The sequence below is a fragment of the Canis lupus genome, chromosome 12 (assembly GCF_003254725.2).
Source record: "Canis lupus dingo isolate Sandy chromosome 12, ASM325472v2, whole genome shotgun sequence".
NCBI classification, from domain to species: Eukaryota; Metazoa; Chordata; class Mammalia; order Carnivora; family Canidae; genus Canis; species Canis lupus.
In genome coordinates this window covers 58,695,231-58,714,341 of record NC_064254.1, presented here as the reverse complement: position 1 = coordinate 58,714,341, position 19,111 = coordinate 58,695,231, and the positions used below count along the sequence as shown (strand labels likewise).

The following is a 19,111-nucleotide window of genomic DNA, read 5'->3' as shown; positions in this document are numbered from 1 at the left end:
CTTAGTTTCCTATTTCTCCTTGCATCTCCTGTAGTTTTTCTGTATGTAGGTGATATTGAGGTGTTATTTGATGCATAGGCAGATAGACATAGAAAAGATGATTTGAAGCAAGAAAGTGGTGTGATTAGATATGCGTCAGAAAGATCTGTGAGGTGGCTAGGTTCTGGGAATACCCAATGATAGGCCAGTTTGGGGGCTCCTGGGATTCATTTGTTTTTCCCTTACAGAAAGTAGAGTGGTAATTTCCAGGGGCTAGAAGGGGGGGAGAATAGGGAGTTATTGTTTGATGGCTATAGAGTTTCAGTTTGCAGGACAGAGTTCTGGAGATGGATGGTGCTGATGGTTGCACAGGAGTGAGATCATGCTCACTGTCACTGAAATGTAGGCTTAAAAATGGGTTACATTGGAAATTTTATGTGCATTTTACCAGAGTTAAAAATAACTTAAAAAAGGAAGAGCACAATAACAAAGAGGACCACAGGGCTGCCTGGGAGGCTCAGTCCATTAAGCGTCCAACTCTTGGTTTCAGCTCAGGTCATGATCTCAGCATCCTGAGATCAAGCCCCTGAGCTCAGCTCCAAATCTGCCTAAGATACTCTCTCTCTCCCTATCCTTCTGCCCCTCCTGCTGGTGCTTCTTCTCTTTCTCAAATAAGTAAATAAATCTTTAAAAAAAGGAGGACCAGAAAGTGGAAAAAAAGTACTGTTCTAGACATATATGTATAGGCTTTTATATGACTATAATATTCATTTGTCTGGAAAAATGTCCAAGATTGCATATGGTAGTTGTATGTTTAAGGTTTTTGTTCTTGTTGTTGTTGTTAAACTGTCAGACTGTTTTCCAGAGCAGCTGTATCATTTAACATTCCCACCAGCAATTTTTGGGTGATCCAGTTTTGCTGCATCTTTGTCAGCATTTGTTGTTTTCACTATTTTTAATTTTAGTCCAGTCTAATAGGTAGTGATATTTAATTATGGTTTTAATTTGCATCCCTTAATTGCTAATGATAGTCCACAGCTTGTCTTTTCATCCTTTTAACAGAATTTTTTTTACAAAGCAAAAGTTTTCAATTTTGATCAAGTCCAATTTATCAAAACTTTTTAATGCATTATATTTTTGGTACCAAGTCTGAAAAGTCTTTGCCTAGCCCCAGATTTTAAAGATTTTCTCTTTTTTGTTATTTTCTAAAAGTTTTACAATTTTATTTTATTTTTTTTTTAATTTTTTTTTTATTTATTTATGATAGTCACACAGAGAGAGAGAGAGAGAGAGAGGCAGAGACACAGGCAGAGGGAGAAGCAGGCTCCATGCACCGGGAGCCCGACGTGGGATTCGATCCCAGGTCTCCAGGATCGCACCCTGGGCCAAAGGCAGGCGTTAAACCACTGCGCCACCCAGGGATCCCAAGTTTTACAATTTTATATTTATATTTTGTCTTTTATATATTTCTATTTTATATATAAGTCTGTGATTCATTTGAGTTAATTTTTATATAAGTTATGAGATGTGGGTTGAAGTTCATTTTATTTTTGCCTGTAGATGTCCAATTATTCTGGCCACCATTTGTTGAGAAGTCTGTCTTTCCTTTACTGAATTGCTTTTGCTCCTTTGTAAAAAATCAGCAGGGCATATTTATATGGGTTTCTTTATGGGTTCTGTATTCTGTTTTATTGATCTGTAAATATATTTTTCTACTTATACCACACAGTTATGATTATTCTAGGTATATGGTAAGTGTTGAAGTTGGGCAGACAGATTCTCTCTCTCACTTTATTCTCATTTTTCAAATTGTTATAACAATTCTAGTTCCTTTGCCTTCTACATAAACACTTTGCATATCTTTGACCTTTTCTATCTTCTTTCAACCACTTTGACCTTTTAATTTTCTGTATCCAATTTTTGTTTCCTTACATGTTTTCCAGCTCATCCTCAATTTCCCTCATTAAGTTTTCATTCAAATCTGTACCCTTTTCACAACTTGTAGCTAATTCTTCGTTTATTCAATTTCTTTGAATTTGGTCAGTTTTCCCTGCATTTTTTCCCCGTTTTGTTGTTGTTGGATGGGGTTTTGGGGTCCATTTCTTAGTTTTAAAATTTCTGATTCTGAGTGTGTGCACTCAAGTGTATCATGTCTGCTCGTCAAAGGTACTTATTTCAGTTTGGTATATTGTCTTACAACTTTCCTTTGTGACATAGTTGGTTATTTGACGAGAATTTCTAACAGCTGAGATGATTGTATTTCCATTTCATGGTTTTTTGTTTTTTTTTTTTTTTCCCCTACAGGAGTTTTATACTGAATTTAGTTTTTTTTCCCTACTCCTTAACACTTCAAGGGTTGGGTTATTATTTTAAGAGTACCATGTCTTGTCAATTTTGTGAAATACAGTTGTGTACATGGATGATGATGATGGTAGAGAGGCAGTAGAAAGAAGGAATTCCTGTCTTTTGTTTTTCTTTCCTGTCTTCTGGATCCTTAATTTCCCCTTCTTCCTCCTTTCTTTTCACTGCTATCTCTTTTATGGACACAACCCATTCTCAATTTACATTCGTCTCTTATGAAAATAACACTTGTCCCAGGCTGCTACCTTAGATTTTACTTGATTTTGAGCCCTTTTCCTGGGGCTAGTGCCATGAACTACCAGATACTGACTTCTGTTCTCATTTTGGCACTTATTTGCGGTGTACTTTTTCTTTCTGTGGACAATTTTGTCTGTTTTGCCTGTGTCCTAAACTTCTCTCTCTCTCCTTTCTCTCTCTCTGTCTCTCAAACTTCTCTTTCTCTCCTCTCTGTCTCTGTCTCTCTCTCAGAGTCTCTTACATCTGCTCTTACCCTACTCCCTGGACCCAAAGTTTCATAGTGGTTGCTGTTTGACTTTTTATTTTTATTTTTTATAAACTGAAGTTTAGCATACTCTCTGCTTCCAAGTAATGCCGATAGCATGGGTTATGGGTGATTCAATTTGTGCTCTTTGTTCTGGGGCTAGGATATGTGAAGAGGTACGGATTCAAATGGCTGCCATTATCCTGCCAGAAGCCTCTAGAATATAATAATTTATTGACCAAAAGGCATCATGCAGTCCCTATAAAACTTGTGCCATAAGGGGACACTTGGGGGTAAAATTTACATAATAGTAAAATAAAACTTACATAACAACTTTCTTTTTATAACCATGACAATAAAAATTCTTGGACTTGGATTATAGTTCTAAATAATTTATCTCTTTTAAATAAGTAAAATAGAAAGGCAGGCATAGGAATCTCATGTTTCAACATTAGAAAGGATATCAAATAATGATTGTATCATATATTATTTTAAAGGTGAAAGACAAGTTAGAGAGCACCTAATCTAATCCAATATATCATTATACAGGTGAGGCTAAGAAAAGTAAAGTAATTTGTCTAAGTTTACCCTAAGAGTTACAAGCAGGGGTGCACCTAGAACCAGGTTCTCTTGGCTCCCTATCCCTATTTCCTCTTCTGTCACATGGTCCCCATTGTGGTTTGGCCTTTGGTAAGTTAAGTGTCATCATGAGCCTTCTCCTTTTGGGACAAAAGAAATTAAGTCAGTTGGCCAAGATTGACTGTGTAGTAGGCAGCAAAGGTAGGTTTGAGGAAGGCCTGGAGCCTTCCTACGCACCTTTCACTGATTGTGTGGCACATTTTGCCCGCCTTCCTTTCTGCTCTCTCTTTCCTTAAGAGCTGATGAACATCTGAAATTTTTCAGATCAATTCATGGGTCTGTAGTATTCTCAACAGAGTTTACATCTCATATTCATTTTTAAAGGGGTGAGTCTGGCTCAGAGGGTTGATGGTACACACAGGTGCAAGTTTACAGGCCTTGAAAAACAAGGTTTGCACCTAGGCTTTTCCTCTGTACCTCTAAAGCCGTGTCAGATCTTCTTGGTCTAACTCAACCACCCAACTTCCGCCTGCTTCAAAGGCAGTGTACTTGCTGTCATTGCTTCCTGACTATTGACAAGAGGCTTATCCATCAAATTCTTCTTTGGGTGCTCTTGAAATGTGTACCTCATGTATGTCAGGGTTGCTTTGTGTTGAATTTTCTTTGTGAGCGAAGGACATAATGTTCTTCTCTGCTGCGCCAATAGCACTTTCCCATATACACTCAGGGAAAGCTTTTTCTCCTCTCAACAAGGCTCAAAAGTCTTGACTAGAGTGCTTCAGAAATAGGCCTGGTTTATACTTTTATCAAAACAAGCAGAGTCTGGGCAATTCCTAGCTTGGAAGAGCACCAGTGGTCTAAAATTTTCCTAGGCAAGTGCACAAATGGTGTTACCAAAGGGCAAATGTATAGCACTCTGATTCTCCCTCGATTAGGAGAAGGGGTGCCTATGCTTACTCGGCGAAAGTGAAGGTGACATCATATAAAGTGAGAGGCTGGTGTTCAAGGGGTGAAAGGGCTGATAGCATGTGGAGGTGTGATGTAGGGGATGTGGCCCTCGGGATGCCTCATTGTGCTCATCTTACAGTTCTGCAGGGCAAGAAGTTACATTTACTATTTTTTTTTGATGGAATATACTGATAGTCCATATATACATTTGCAAAATAATTAAAGTGATAATTAGATATGGTAACAGAAAGATCTCGAAATTTGTGTAGAACTCTTTCCTGAACATGCTATGTTATTAGCATACTTTGGAGTTCCCCCAGAGGAACCTCTGTATCTCATCTCTCTGGTTCCAAGAGCCCCCAGGCAGAGCTGCCTGCATTACTCCTGGGCCTCCCACAGCACGACACATCCATCCCCTTTTCTCCTGGGGTAAGAAAGAAAATGTAATGAACTCATATTTTGGTTCTAGACACTGTATTTTGGTACCTGAAGCTTTTCTGGATATGTCTCTAACATTGAATCCTTTTTTCTCTCCTCTCTTCCTTGACAATGATTTATCTCATGTGTAAAATCATGGTTGGAGCATAGGCTTTGAGACCAGATAGACTGTGAGGTGGCCATTCCATCTTATTAAAACTCTCAGTGATGCGCTTTCCCCATCTGTAAAATGGACATATGTTACTGTCTGGGTGGCTATGAGTATTCAATGGTATAATATGTGTATAATTCTTAGCAACTGTCAGACATACTGTAAGTTCTCAATAAATGGCATTTATTATTAGCAAGGTGGGTAATCTCTGTATGGTACCTAGACTTGTGTTTGGCCTAGGTAACCAAAAACCAGTCGAAATTATATTACTAATTTGAGTGGCTCGTGAGGAACTTTGAACTGAGCATACCTCCTAGGGAGGTCTGCCAAAATCTTTTACATTTTCTTTCAACACCAGATCAAATAACTCTGGCAACAGGTGAGTAGCGTGATTCCAGCAAGGCACAGGGATTGCCTGCAGCTGTTTTGTCCTATGATCCTATGCATACCTGAAGTCTTACTTTAGGAAGCCAGGAACATATCCTAGTGAATAGGTTCAGCCAACACGGGCAAGTCTTTTGAAAAGTTATATTGTGATTGAATTAGCTAAGCCTTTGTTAACTATCCTATCAGGTAGCCAGCCTGGCCCTCAGAGAGTTAACAGTCCAGTGTGAAGAGTGAAGGTGCAGCCCTTGGGGCCTTAAACCTTATTTTTGTTTTGTCTTTTTTTTAAATAAGAAAAAAAATCTGAACAGCAAATTGAAATAAAACATCTTGGACCCTCCCTTTGGCAATACCACGTGGGTGGTGATGGAGGACTTGGGTTTGAATCTTGACTCTGCCACCGGCTAACCTGTGGCCTTGAGCAAATAATTTTCTCTCTTGGGTCTTATTTCTCTATTCATGTAATGCGTTACTAAAGAACTAGGTGAGGTCACTCACGTGAAACACTTCCCACAGCGCCTGGTATTTAGTTCCTTCATTATTTTTACCTTTCAGCAGCTAATAGGATTTTCTTTTGAGGCACCATGACTGATTAAGTGATTCCAAGTCAGGGGTGCCCAGCGTGGTGCTAGAGATTGTAGAGTTTATTTTGTTGCCTTAAGCCCAATAGGACCTTCGTAGTTCTTAGCGGAATAAAAAGGCTATATATATATATATATATTTTTTTTTTGAAATGTACTTTTTTCACTCTCTTGGTTTCAGTATTCGGGATTTCACACGGAAAGATCTGAATCTGATCACGACAGCCAGTGGGGTGGAAGTCCCCTGACCGACACAGCCTCTCCACAGCTCCTGGACCCCTCGGAGAGGCCGGGCTCTCAGCATGATGCATCATGCGCCTACAGACAGTTCTCTGATCGCAGCTCCCTCTGCTACGGCTTTGCACTGGACCATTCCAGGCTGGTGGAAGAGAGGCATTTCCACACCCAGGCCTGCGAGGGAGGCCGGTGTGAGGCAGGCAGGTACTTCCTGGGAACGCCACAGTCCGGGAGGGAGCCCTGGTGGGGCTCTCGGGCAGCCTTGCCCCTGACCAAGTCTTCCCCAGAAAGCAGAGAAGCCTATGAAAACAGCATGCCTCACATCGCTTCAGTCCACAGGATCCACGGTAAGGGCAGTTGAAATGACTCCTGAGCTGGTGGCATTGGGCCCCTGGGCAAGTTTCTAATATTCTAGGTTTGACACAGAAGGGACTGACCTAGTGGTTTTCTCCTTTGAATTTACAAATCAGAAACTCAACACCAGTCGGATTTTATAAACCAAACCCACTCTTTTTAAGTGTATTGATTTTGCTTAATGGTTGCCAAATGCATTTATATTTTATAGGTGAGTAAAAATTATTCCGGTTGCAAACATCATAAAAAGTATAGAAATTAAAGTCAACTGTGGAGTAAGTCTCTTGAACTTGTAAGATGTATGTGTTTAAAGGTCTTATGTATTATTTTCTTCTGTATTCTGGTGCTTCAAAAGTGGACCTCTGTAGTTTTGGGGCTCATTTAGCAATGCTTCTCAATGAGGGCCCCACTGACCTGTTGGGGAGGCCAGGCTTTGCCTTATGGCCTGTCACTCACTTCACAGGTGTTTTAACCCTCCTGGCCCTCTGAGCATTCAATACTGGTCACCAGCCCCTTCCACCGTTATTAGGACAACCCACAATGTCTTCTGTGAGTAAAAGATGGGGTGATGTCTAGAACTCATGGAAACTTTACCCTGGGATTATTATGCAGTCTTACGACCACATAGAAATGGGCACTGTGGTGGAAGCCGTTAGTGTCAGTAACGCCCTTCTTTGTTCATTTCAAAGCCAAGTGGTGAAGGAGAGCCCATTCTGTCCATTCTAAGCTTGGGGCCAGGCAGCTCTCTGACCCCCTCCCTATTGCATTAAAAGTCAGTGACATAAAGATTGATCTACTGGGCTGATATTTCTCTTCTTGCTGGGTCTTGAGGATGGAAAATGTGCTGGACAATGCTGTACCCACCCATAGTCTTTCTGTCAAATACCACCCAGGCACTGACTGCCTTCCACGAAGGATTTTAATTTGTTTCTGTTTTGCTTTTTATTTTTCTGCCTTTGTTTCAAGTTTCTCTAGTATGGTAGGCTGGTAATGGAAACCCAGGGCAAAGGGCAATTGCTTGCCAAAGAATGGAGTGAAGCGAAAATCCTGGCTTAACCTACAAGGGCTGGAAGAAAATAATAGAAATAAAATAAGAAGAAAAAGGAAAAGGAAAGCAATGAATAGTGTGATCCAGGGCTTCTCTTCTGCATTAAGCAGTTTACAGCTTTCATATGTCCCTTCCTGCTTTTCTTTTCCCTTTTTGTATGGACTTCACACTGCTTTAAGAATAATGTAGTTTATGGAGTATATTTCAGATGCATTGTTCCTCTGCATTAGATCTCTCTCCTTGGTTCAGAAGAGATTGTTATTAACATTTTAAATATTTATTTATTCTTTACCTTACTTCAGAAATAATCTAAGATACGAAAGTTACCATGTGAGCATATGTGAAACTGAGATTTATATCTCCAGATTTGAGGAGACAATATTTATATTTTTGATTGGAATAAGATAAATACATATATGTGTATATTTATATATATACATAAATGTATGTATATATATATATTTAACCCTCAGATAGTTTTAAAACTAACATTAGAGCTTTATTGTAACTCTTTATGATACATTTAATAATTTTAACATTTTAGATGATTTATTTGGAATTGGGAAAGTAGTCCAGTCTTTATTATTGTCTTCCTCAAACCCAGTGGAAAGCATTTTCTAAGCATCAGTTTAACATGCCATTTCTCTAGAAAATATCATAAACCAGATGCTATGCATTTTTCTTTTATTTTTTACATTCAGACAAGGCCAATGATATGCATACATGGAGAGGTATAAACACACTGCAATTTTGCTAACTGGCATCCACAACCCACAAACCTTCTAAAAAGCTTGTGGTAAATTTCATCCGCACCTAAAAGTCACTGAGAACCATGACTGCCAGCACAATACATTGACGCTTTGTCATGTGAGCCTGTCTGTGTCTGTTTCAAAAATTCGTGCCCATATTGAAAATGAAAAATAAAAGTTTTTTTTTAAGAGGAAAAAGAAATACACTGATATTTTGGGGGGTGAATTTTGAGACCACTTACTTTTTACTTTTTCTGATTTCTAGGGCGAGGTCACTGGGATGAAGATAGTGTGGTCAGTTCTCCAGACCCTGGGTCTGCCAGCGAATCAGGTGACCGGTATCGCCCTGAGCAGTATCAAAGTAGCCCACACGAACCTAGCAAAATTGAAACTCTGATAAGAGCCACCCAGCAAATGATTAAAGAAGAAGAGAACAGACTGCAGCTAAGGAAAGCCCCCCCGGACCAACTGGCTTCCATTAATGGAGCTGGGAAAAAACACTCCCTCTGTTTTGCAAACTACCAACAGCCCCCACCAGCAGGCGAAGTCTGTCACGGCTCTGCTCTTGCCAACACTTCACCATGTGACCACATCCAGCAGAGAGAGGGAAAGATGCTGAGCCCCCACGAAAATGACTATGACAACAGTCCCACTGCACTGTCTCGAATAAGTAGCCCCAATTCGGATCGCATTTCAAAATCCAGTTTGATCCTAGCTAAAGACTATCTACATGCGGATATGTCTCCACATCAGACAGCAGGAGACCATCCTGCTGTCTCTCCAAACTGCTTTGGTTCTCACCGGCAGTATTTTGATAAGCATGCGTACACATTAACTGGATATGCCCTGGAGCACTTATATGACAGTGAAACCATTAGAAACTATTCCTTGGGCTGTAATGGCTCACACTTTGATGTAACGTCCCATCTAAGGATGCAGCCAGACCCGGCACAAGGACACAAGGGAACATCTGTTATAATAACCAATGGAAGCTGATGTTTTTCTAAAATATTTTGTTCTTTAAGGATCTCTGAAACATATTTATAGTTTAATGTCCCATTACCAGCATTTACTATGCCACAGATGGTTAGAGAGGATGATTTAAGTTACTGGATATTTGACATGTGTTCCTGCGAAATCAAAGAGCACTAGCATTCAGGGTTACACACAGATAATGGAGCTAAAGTGAATACATAAATTGCCCCTTTAATTATATGGGAACCAGAATAGATAAATTTTGAATTGGAAAGTACTCTTGTAGATTAAGTGAGCATATATACCACATGAAAGGACTGGTGGAAGACAGCATTGCATTGTGATGACCCAATAAACCTCATACACACAGACCACTATCCACAAACTGCTGTGTAAACTTTATATGCAGAAATGTAGACTATATACGTTAAATACAGCCCAAATGGGTAAGTTTTCTTAACCCTAGCACATTAGCTTATTAAAGAAATTTCCATTCCTAAAATAACTAAGAAAGAGGGAGATACATCTTGTACTGGTTTCTTCATTGTGGTTTCAACCAGCCAGCTCATTTGGTTCAGGCATAAATTAGGGAAATGGTTCTGGATATGGTACAAGAATGAGTTTCCACCTGGTATCCATTATAAGCAATCAGGAAGTGGTGATTTTTCACCTTACTTCTGAGTTAGACAAGGAACAGGATCACACTGACATAGCAGGAAGGGTTTTCTAAGTAAAATCACCGAGATGTTGGGACACACATCAAAAACCTGGTGTGCCCGATTGGAAATAGTTTAGTAAAGACGGAAAGGCCAGAGACAAAGAGAAATGAAATGACAGCTCAACACAATTTAAGGCTCAGAATATGTAATCAATGTATTTGGGGTTTATAAAAACAACCAAATAAAACACTCAAACCGCTTCACCAAGAAAAGAGGCTGGTAAGTGCAAAAAAGAACTAAGGTAAGCCAGTGGAGCTCTACCTGGCAGCAGTATAAGTGAAGACATTTCAAAGCACAGATGTGCAAATGTGACAACATGTGGAAAGCCGCAGGAGAGAGCCTAGGATAAAAGCGTGGGCTGATAGACAAGTGGTTGAAAGGGCAAGAGTGTGCTTCCATTGAAGGAGGATGCAAAGCGCTCATTTTCCTTATGGTCTGTGAACGCTGAAAACAACAAATTTGGTCTTAAGTTCATGTGATACGGTAGAAAAACCAGCAGACTAGAGTGCAGGACCTCTGGGTTCCTGTTCTGACCCCTAATTTATTTTGGGAATTTCGATGTATTACTGAGCATGCACGGGTCCTAGTTTCTTTCTTTGTAATGGCCGTTCTGACATGCCATGATTCTGTGGATCATCAGTGTGACAAAACTACACTGGTCAACCAGTTACCTCTCTGCTGTCAGCTGGCAAGGTGGATCATTCTGACTTTTCTGCACTCTTACAGAGGTCTAGGTGCTTTGTAACTGCAGCAGGTGCATGGGCTCTTGTAGACATGTGTAGTTATAGTCAACTTTCTGGTTGAGCCCAAATGTAGATGGTAGAAACCAATGAGGGAGTAAAACAATAAGTAAGATTTATTCAATGTACTATTCTCTAGTAATCAAAGCAAAATGACATGAGTGATTAGAGAAGTTTCATAGACAGTATTTCTTAGGCATCCCATGCCTGAAACTCTTGCCATCTGCAAGGAGGGGAATGTATTAGAAGAAATGGACTGATAATTTTGAAGACAGAACATGACACTGACCACTCAGGGATTAGTATTCTATGACCATCGTTTAACACAATTGTTTGGCAGTTTATAGATAGGTGACAATCTGAATGATGATAATCTGAGAGATGAATACTGGGTTGTTTGTACATGAGAAAATAGGCTACGTGAAATTAAATACATATTTCTTGGTTATGACACAGTGACATTTGTGTCATAAATGGAAAAGGTGCAAGTGAGAAAGTGGTTATCGTATATACTTTCAAAAAAGTTCAATGAACAATAAAAACTACATTTTAAAACATAGAAGCAAAAATGTTCAGTGATTTTGAGAAAAATATTCATGAAAAACCCCTGGGTTTTTGAACAATTTGAAACACGAAGTAAGGTTTTAGGGATGCTAAAGTTTTGGGGGGAATCCTGTGGATGGATAAGTGGTTCAAAGACACAAATATCTGAAGAATATGGTGTATTTTGGAAAGGACATCTATACAGGTGGGTTTTACTGATGGATATACATTCTCCCAAAAATGTCAGGGACAGATGCTATAAAATAAATAGAATCTTAAGAATCAAGGAAAAGGAATTGATATGATAGAAAAGAATGTCATTAAAGAGATTTCAATGAAATTTTAAAATGGCAGATAGTTAATTGATAAATAAATTATGAACTCTACAAATAGGGGTAATGAGAAAGAATTACATTCTTTAAAATGGTATGACCAATATTTTTAAGTGAAGACAGAAGTAACTATGCTACATCCTAATTAAAAATTTTGGTAGGAAAAAAAGTTTTTTTGGTAGGCTAACCCAGCTTTAAATACAAACCATTTATTTAATTTACACGTCAATAATTTTATAGTGGCAGATTTATTACATGACATGTGATGTCTTATAGGCCCACAGTATTATAAGCTTACAATTTTTGCATTGTGGCGTGATTATTACAAAGTGATCCCAAAATAAGATGAGACAGTTTATGACAAACTACCTTTTTAATATATACAAAAATGTGTTAGAATGTCTTTATAATCTACATTATCTTGTTCTGTCCAGGAACATATTTCCTCATAACGAAGATGTCATCTTTCTATGTCTTTGTAAAATATGAGAGATAAAAATATGTATGTTCCCAATAACTTTAAGTCTGCTTTAGTTTTAATTCTTGATTTTCATCACTTTGCCAAATGTTGAGAATCATGATACTAGATTGAAATAGAGTGAAGTATGATTTTTATATCACCTTGGGGCTTCATAAAAACGTACTATATCCAACTACTAGTCTAATATGTAGCAACTGATTAGATGATACAAATTCATGCTTTCTAATAGGAATTTCTTTATCTACCTGTCACACCTAATTTAAAAATTTGGATGACCAAAGGAATAAAACAATATTTCCCCAATGTTCCTTGAGAAAAAATTCTATTAAAATTATTGAGAACATACAGATTTGATGTGTTATTTTTGGAGGCATAATATTAATGTCATAATTACTACAGGTTAGACATTTAGGTGTCCTTCAGTTTCACAAGTCTTTTGACATACTATGCTGACTATAAGGGGCTAGCTTTTCTTAGCTGTAATTGCCTGATCTAGGATAATATGATACAGTGCTGATGTGATATTCACAATGAGACAGGATGCAATAGGTAATTTGCTTTCAGTGTTTATACAGAAAACCCACTTATTCTCTCTTGATTATATTTTATAGGGCCAGAATATTTCCATCGGGTACTATTCTTAATTCTCTCTACACCCTGCTGCCACATGCTGCCTTTGGGCAGAGAATCCCACTTAAAATAAGCTTTAATGGGATGTTCCAGAAAAGGATAATATGCTCCATTTTCTTTTCTTTTTTAAATGGAGGATAAGGATCTATTCAATAAAAGGTCATTTGGAAAATATGCATAGTTATTTTAAAATAAAAAGAAAGGCTTTTTACCTCCCAAGACCTAGACCAAATAAGTTTGATAGAAGACACTATAGCTAAAGAGACATTCTGAATACAGATATATTATTTTATAGCTCTCTCTCTCTCTCTTTCAAGAGCAGGACATTCCTAAGATATTCAGTGCAATTCTATTAGTACTAGTAGTATTTGGAAGTGACAGAGTGAATGCTGATATTTGGAAAACTGAAGATTTGGTTATTTTGGGGTTACTTACCTTGCCCAGTGGAATAACTTACACTTTAATATACTTTCTTTGGTTTAAAAGAAGTTTGAATGCCCAGATTTGGTTCTCCAGTCCACTCAAATCATACAATATAGATATACATTCTATTTTCTGAATGACTTAAAGAATGTAAATCCTATGGCTCTCCAAATAAGTGATTCAACTTTCATATAAATGTCAGTTTTTGTGAATAGGAATTTGACTCTAAAACAGCAAAATCTACTGGTTAGTTCTTACTGGGACATGTGTGGAGGATAAGACATCGTTCTAAACTTTGAATGACAGAACGACTATTGACTCATGCAGAGGGTATCTTACATAGAAAATGATGTTCTTGGGGGAAATTACCATGTGGTGCTCATTTCTTGTGCACAAGAGTTGTACGGGTAGTGCTTAACTCAAAAAGTGATATTGTGCTCGTATTCAAATAGGGGTTTGTTCAGAGTTCCTTCTCTAGGACTGTGTGCAGAAAGGCTATGTGTGTGTGTGTGTGTGTGTGTGTGCGCGCGCGCGCACGTACACACACACAGATGTAAAGCAAGTAACAAGACTCTGTTCTGCTGTGCTCCTTAAAAACTGATGGTTCACACAAGAATTCCTAATAATTTTGAACCAAACACAATTTCATTTATTGCAATTTTGTTGCATGGGACTTTGCTTTCATACACCTATATAGTGGAGAGTTTGTCCTAATTTGCTGATCTGGAACACATTTAATCACAGTTGGATTTACACCAACAACCCTGGTGTGTTTACATTTCAAAAGAAATGAAATTGGCGTGGAAAAATTTTTAGAAGTACTGTAACTTTTTTCCGTTTTTTTTTTTTCCAAAGGGAAATATTTCGAAAAGTGAAACTTATAAGTAGGCACTTCAAAAAAGATAAAATATTTTATGTTTGTTTTTTGACTGACATGCTATAAAAAGGATTATATTTGTGAAAGAAGATACTCATTGCCAATATTTCAAATACCATCTTGCAATGTATAGTTTTTAGTGACATCGTAGTATAAATCTGTAATTTGAACTTTTACTTTGGAATGTAAAGTAGAAAATATTAGCTATGTCAATGATATCTTGCAAAGTGTTCCCATTTATAATTATTTATATTGTAAATAGCTTTCTGAAGTAAATTTGAAGTTAATGTGCATAAAATGTATTTATTATGTGAGGAATTTTTTTGGTTTAAAATATAGTTACCAATATGCAGTTTGAGTCTGAATTATTCATTGAATGAGAAGTCTATAGGACAAAACAGATTGTCCACTCGAAGACTAGGACTGTAAAGAAGTAAGAACACCTTTAGCTCTAGATTCTGTTGGAATAGGTAACACACACACACACATACACACACACACACTCTAGGAGACCTAGCAATAGAAGCTTACACAAATACATAGTAACTATTTAGTAATGGGCCTGATTTTTCAATAGATACTATAAAATGGTTTCTCAGCTTAAAACATTTTAGGATGTTCAGTGGTTTCTCAATTTAGAACATCCCCTTTTTGCTAAAATAAACAAGAAATTTAAAAGTACGGATTACATCTTTAATGTCAAGGGAAAAGAAAACCTATGAGAGTTTTTTGTTTGTTTGTTTGTTTGTTTTTAGTTTGCTGTCATTCAAAAACACATCTTGAATAATTTAGATTTTGGAATCCAAAGTAGTTTTTAAATCTAGAATTAGTAATTTATGTCAAATAGAAATAGATTTCCAGGTAGTTCATAGCACCCAACATGTTTTTTTTCCCTCCAGGGGTTTTTGATATATCTTGATGTATTCTAGAAACTGTCAACCATAAGCCAATTTGACAAACGTACACAATATATTTTTAATTTAATGGAAATGTTTGTATTTCATAAAGCTTTTTTGACAAAGCTGCCCCAAGTATCATTACTATTAATATAGCATTTATCAGATATTTTTTACCATAATTCTGTAAATAATTGTTTTAGTGTTTTTGTTTCTGAAAGTAAAATTGTTTTCACTACTTCATACTTCAAAATAACTGCAGTTTCAATTTAATCTACATTTATGGAATACCTAGCATATGCCTTGAATGGAATAGACACCAAGAATCTTCCTCATTGTAGGACATTATAGGAAAGCACGTAGAGAGGGTTCTTGATTTTCCTTTTGTGCTTTGAAAGTGGAAATTCTTTAGATAATCATAAAAATGACAAGCATTTATTGAGTTGCCATGTAACAGGCATTGAACCAAGCTTAGATTATCACTGAAGTCTGAATGGAGACCATCACTGAAGGAGATATTCGTATGCTCCATTTCACTAATGAGGAAAGTGAGACTGAGTCGTTAAGTAACTTAGTGACACAGCCAACAATGGTGGAGATGAAATTTGAACCCAGGCAGGTTTACTCCAAAACATTACTTCATTCTGCTCTCAAGTCATTAAAAAAGAAAACTGTGTGCATGGCAGTTGCATAAAACATATCATTCAATTCGGCCAAGGGCGGCTCCAGCAGCCCCATGCATGGTTTTAGGGTTAGGGATGCTATTTCTCCATTATTCCACTGACACATGATGGCTAGCCTGCGGGAGACAAGAGGCCAAGTCCGCTATCCCCTTAACATATATTATTTTGCTTCCTGCCAAATGAGCATTCTGATTTATGGGAACACGGATACCAAGAAAAGTCTACGGCACAATTAATTACAAGTAGAGTATCTTAAGAGGATCCTTATTATTTGAAAAAATTTTTGAGGCTCTCTCAATGTACAAAATACAAGTGGTTTAAATTGTAATTAAAAAACATACATAAAAAACACTATAGATTTTTTACCCAACATTTTCAGGGTATGCATCCCAACAAGTATTGCTTTTTCATAATTGTCGTTAATTATTCTGCTTTATTTCATGAAAACCTTTCCTTTTTGCATGAAGACCAATCGAAGCCCACACCACCAAGAACACATGTGCCAATACTGCCCTGTACTCAAGGGCCCGGTTTTGAGGGTACTATGAGGGTAGAGCTTACTAGACTGTTGCAAACTACCACATTATGTGTTTGCCTCATTTGAAGGAAACAGCTAGAAAGTTATCTGACAGGAAGGCTGCTCCTCAGAACATAGATGATTCCTATAAGACGTCTTTAAGCAACAGCATAAGCCTGCTGGGATCTTGCTGCCTTGGTGATTGTGGTAACTCCTGGGTGCCAGCAACCGGGCAGCCTGTTTAGCCATCCCTGGCCCTTGGCCTCTCCCTCATAGTGTCGGGAGGGTCAATTCTTTGTGGCACTTCTTGGCCTTTTCATAATTATGCTTTATAACTTAACATGTGCTGTATTTACCGATGGAATTAGATCCAGGGTGGGAGAAATGTAAAACAGCCTCTGCTTTGGGAGTTTGTAATCTTTGCTTTGTTCAGCTTCCCCCAGGTCAGGCTCCTGTGTGGGGAATAATTCCATATGGGAATCTCACTTGAGTGCCATCTAAGTAAACCTTAAAGGAAATCTTGGCAGTATCTCCTGAGCCATAAGGAAATCATTCTCAGTTTCTGGTGAGGATTTTCTGATAGCTTTGTGTGATAAATATATTATATATATATATATATTTTTTTTTTTTCCAACATGAACCCAAGGAGTCTTCTTATGGGTAAAATCTCCAGAGTTCACTTGGGAAAGAGTAATTGGGATCTAATGTGAGAAGAATCATCCAGACAGTAATTGAGGTTCATTATTCGGTGCATTTCTACATCTCTAATTTCTAATTTCACCTCCTGTGTTAGTCACATGCCCCATTAGGTAGGCTAGACAGGTTTATCTATGGTGTCATGCCAAATAAACCTTTTCATTTAAAAGGTCAGGGACACATTTTTAATAAACATTTGCAATTCTGTTATATGATTAAAGGTTATCAATAGCTAAGAAATTTTTTTTAGGGTGGTGAGGAGAAGAAGTGGAACACTAGCAAGCTTTTACATTACTTAAAAACATCTTTCATCCACCTGTGCACCTTGCTTATATACATCTACTGTAGAATTAATCCTGATATTTTTTCCTGCATAAAATTAAAATATTTAGAAGGTATCTTTTTTTAAAAAAAATTATTTACTTGAGAAGCAGAGAGACAGAGAGAGAGAGAGAGAGGAGAAAGAGCAAGAGCAGAGAGAGGGGCAGAGGGAGAAGCAGACTCCCTGCAGAACAAGGAGCCCCATGCAGGACTGCATCCCAAGACCCTGAGGTCATGACCTGAGCCAAAGGCAGATGCTGCACCAACTGAGCCCCCCAGGGGGCCCTGTAGCAGGTGTCTTTTAATGTAAGACATAGAATGTTTTATTTTTGAAATTAATTTTTTTTCATGGACACTGCCTTTGTTCCATTTAATGTCCCCAAAAAGGAAATAAGATGAGTGAAAAATTCTAGCACTCTTTCATAGTCCCTTTGGTTGGTTTATGGCCAGGTCTCCTTTTGAGATTTTTCTGTTGTATGATATTGCTCCAACTTTTTACCTTTTTCTCCAGCTTATCTCATCTTAGAGACACATTATTTTTACTTCAATGACCATCTCTAAATGAGAAGAACTTTAAAACATATGCATCTATAGCCATCATGCCACTGTCACATGTACAAAACTAACGATAAATTTTCCTGTGACACTTTTTAAAAGGAGGAGATGGAGACCAGGCATGAAGTTCTATCCTTATTCCTTATGGTCCTGATGCTTCTCTGGACCCTTCTTCCATCCCTCCACAGCTCTCTTCATCTACTTACCCTTCCCTCCGTCCTTTCCTTTTTGCCTCCTCTCAGCTCCTCCCCTGGATTTTTACACGTACTAGTGTTCTTTTGAACATCGAAATGAGGTATATATCACATGCATGCACACCCATGTGTGTGTGCACACACACACACACACACACACACACACACACACCCAGATGAGCCCAGCCTCCAGCTCTTTCCTACTCAGCTACTCTTGGCTCAGTTCTCACAGCTGCTGTTTTAATTCCCAGGAGCAATCTGAATCCTACTCTGAGTTGAAGGCCAAGGGCTCTGGGGTCCTTGCTTCCCCGAAATATCTTGATTTCTCTTCCCAGCATCTCAAAATACATCTGCGTCTTTGCACTTCTTTTCTGGCCACCCATCTCATGAACCAGGTGCCTCTGCTCTGTCACAGGGGGATGTCATGTCAAGGCTCCAGTATCCCCGAAACCTGTTGTGAGCGTCCTCAGAAGCAAGGCCTGGGGACCCCCCCCCCAGTGTATAGCAGTAGAGGTTGGCTCTGAGACTGCACTCCTGCCCTTACCACTTCCCCTCATTCATCCTCCAGTCAGCCTCCACTTAACACTTACCAAGTGCCTCCATGTTCCACGTCCAGCTAGCCCCTGGCGACGCAGACAAAACACAGGGGGGCCCCTGACTCAAGATGTTCATGGTTGGGGGGGCGTGGAGGAGAAGCCCAGAAGGCCTCCACTCCTCCTCCACCTCCCTCAGAGCTGCCCCTCCACTGAAGCCTGCCTCTGGTGGCTTCCCCGACAGGCCCTGGCCACAACCCCCTCTCCCCTCAGACTCCCTTTGTTTCTGAAGTCCCCAGGGTTGATGTCCTTAGCCAGCTTGGCAGTTACTCCCTCACATTCTGGAGTGTGCTCCTCTGGGCTCTTCCGTTAGCAGCGGGACTGCTCCCCATCCCTCCCTTACCTCCATCCCCAGGCCCCAGAACAGCGCCCCATGCAGCACCAGAAACCTGGTAAATATATTTCAGGTTATTGCATTTCATTCTATGGTCCCTGTTAGGAAACTTCCTGTGGCTTGTGCTACCCAGCCTTGATAATTCTCATTATCCAGAATAATACTCTGGATCCTATAAACGTGATTATAGCTGCCTCAGGTTTTCTCTTTTTCCTTTGGGCGAAGGGGTTTGCAATTTGCTTTCAACGTTCTGATTTTGAGACCCTCTAATTTCCCTTCTCCTGTTCTCTGCAGTGTATCTCCCTCCCTGTT

The 19,111-nt window shown here is 38.8% G+C and overlaps 1 protein-coding gene and 1 long non-coding RNA gene across 2 annotated transcripts in view; one reads left to right on the top strand and one right to left on the bottom strand.

Annotated features, from left to right (window-relative positions):
- The window catches only part of SIM1 (SIM bHLH transcription factor 1), a 73,129-nt gene extending 58,109 nt beyond the window's left edge, over nt 1–15,020 (top strand). The window contains exons 11-12 of the mRNA XM_049092415.1: nt 6,084–6,486; nt 8,556–15,020. Coding sequence (XP_048948372.1) covers nt 6,084–6,486; nt 8,556–9,286 — 1,134 coding nt within the window. The 3' untranslated portion in view covers nt 9,287–15,020. The remainder of the gene's footprint in view (nt 1–6,083; nt 6,487–8,555) is intronic.
- LOC118350479 (uncharacterized) overlaps nt 1–18,673 on the bottom strand; it is a 74,082-nt gene extending 55,409 nt beyond the window's left edge. Inside the window, exons 1-2 of the long non-coding RNA XR_004804345.2 lie at nt 18,463–18,673; nt 8,533–8,666 (exon numbers count right to left, since the gene is read on the bottom strand). This is a non-coding gene — a long non-coding RNA (uncharacterized LOC118350479). The remainder of the gene's footprint in view (nt 1–8,532; nt 8,667–18,462) is intronic.
- Nucleotides 18,674–19,111: the final 438 nt, after the last annotated feature.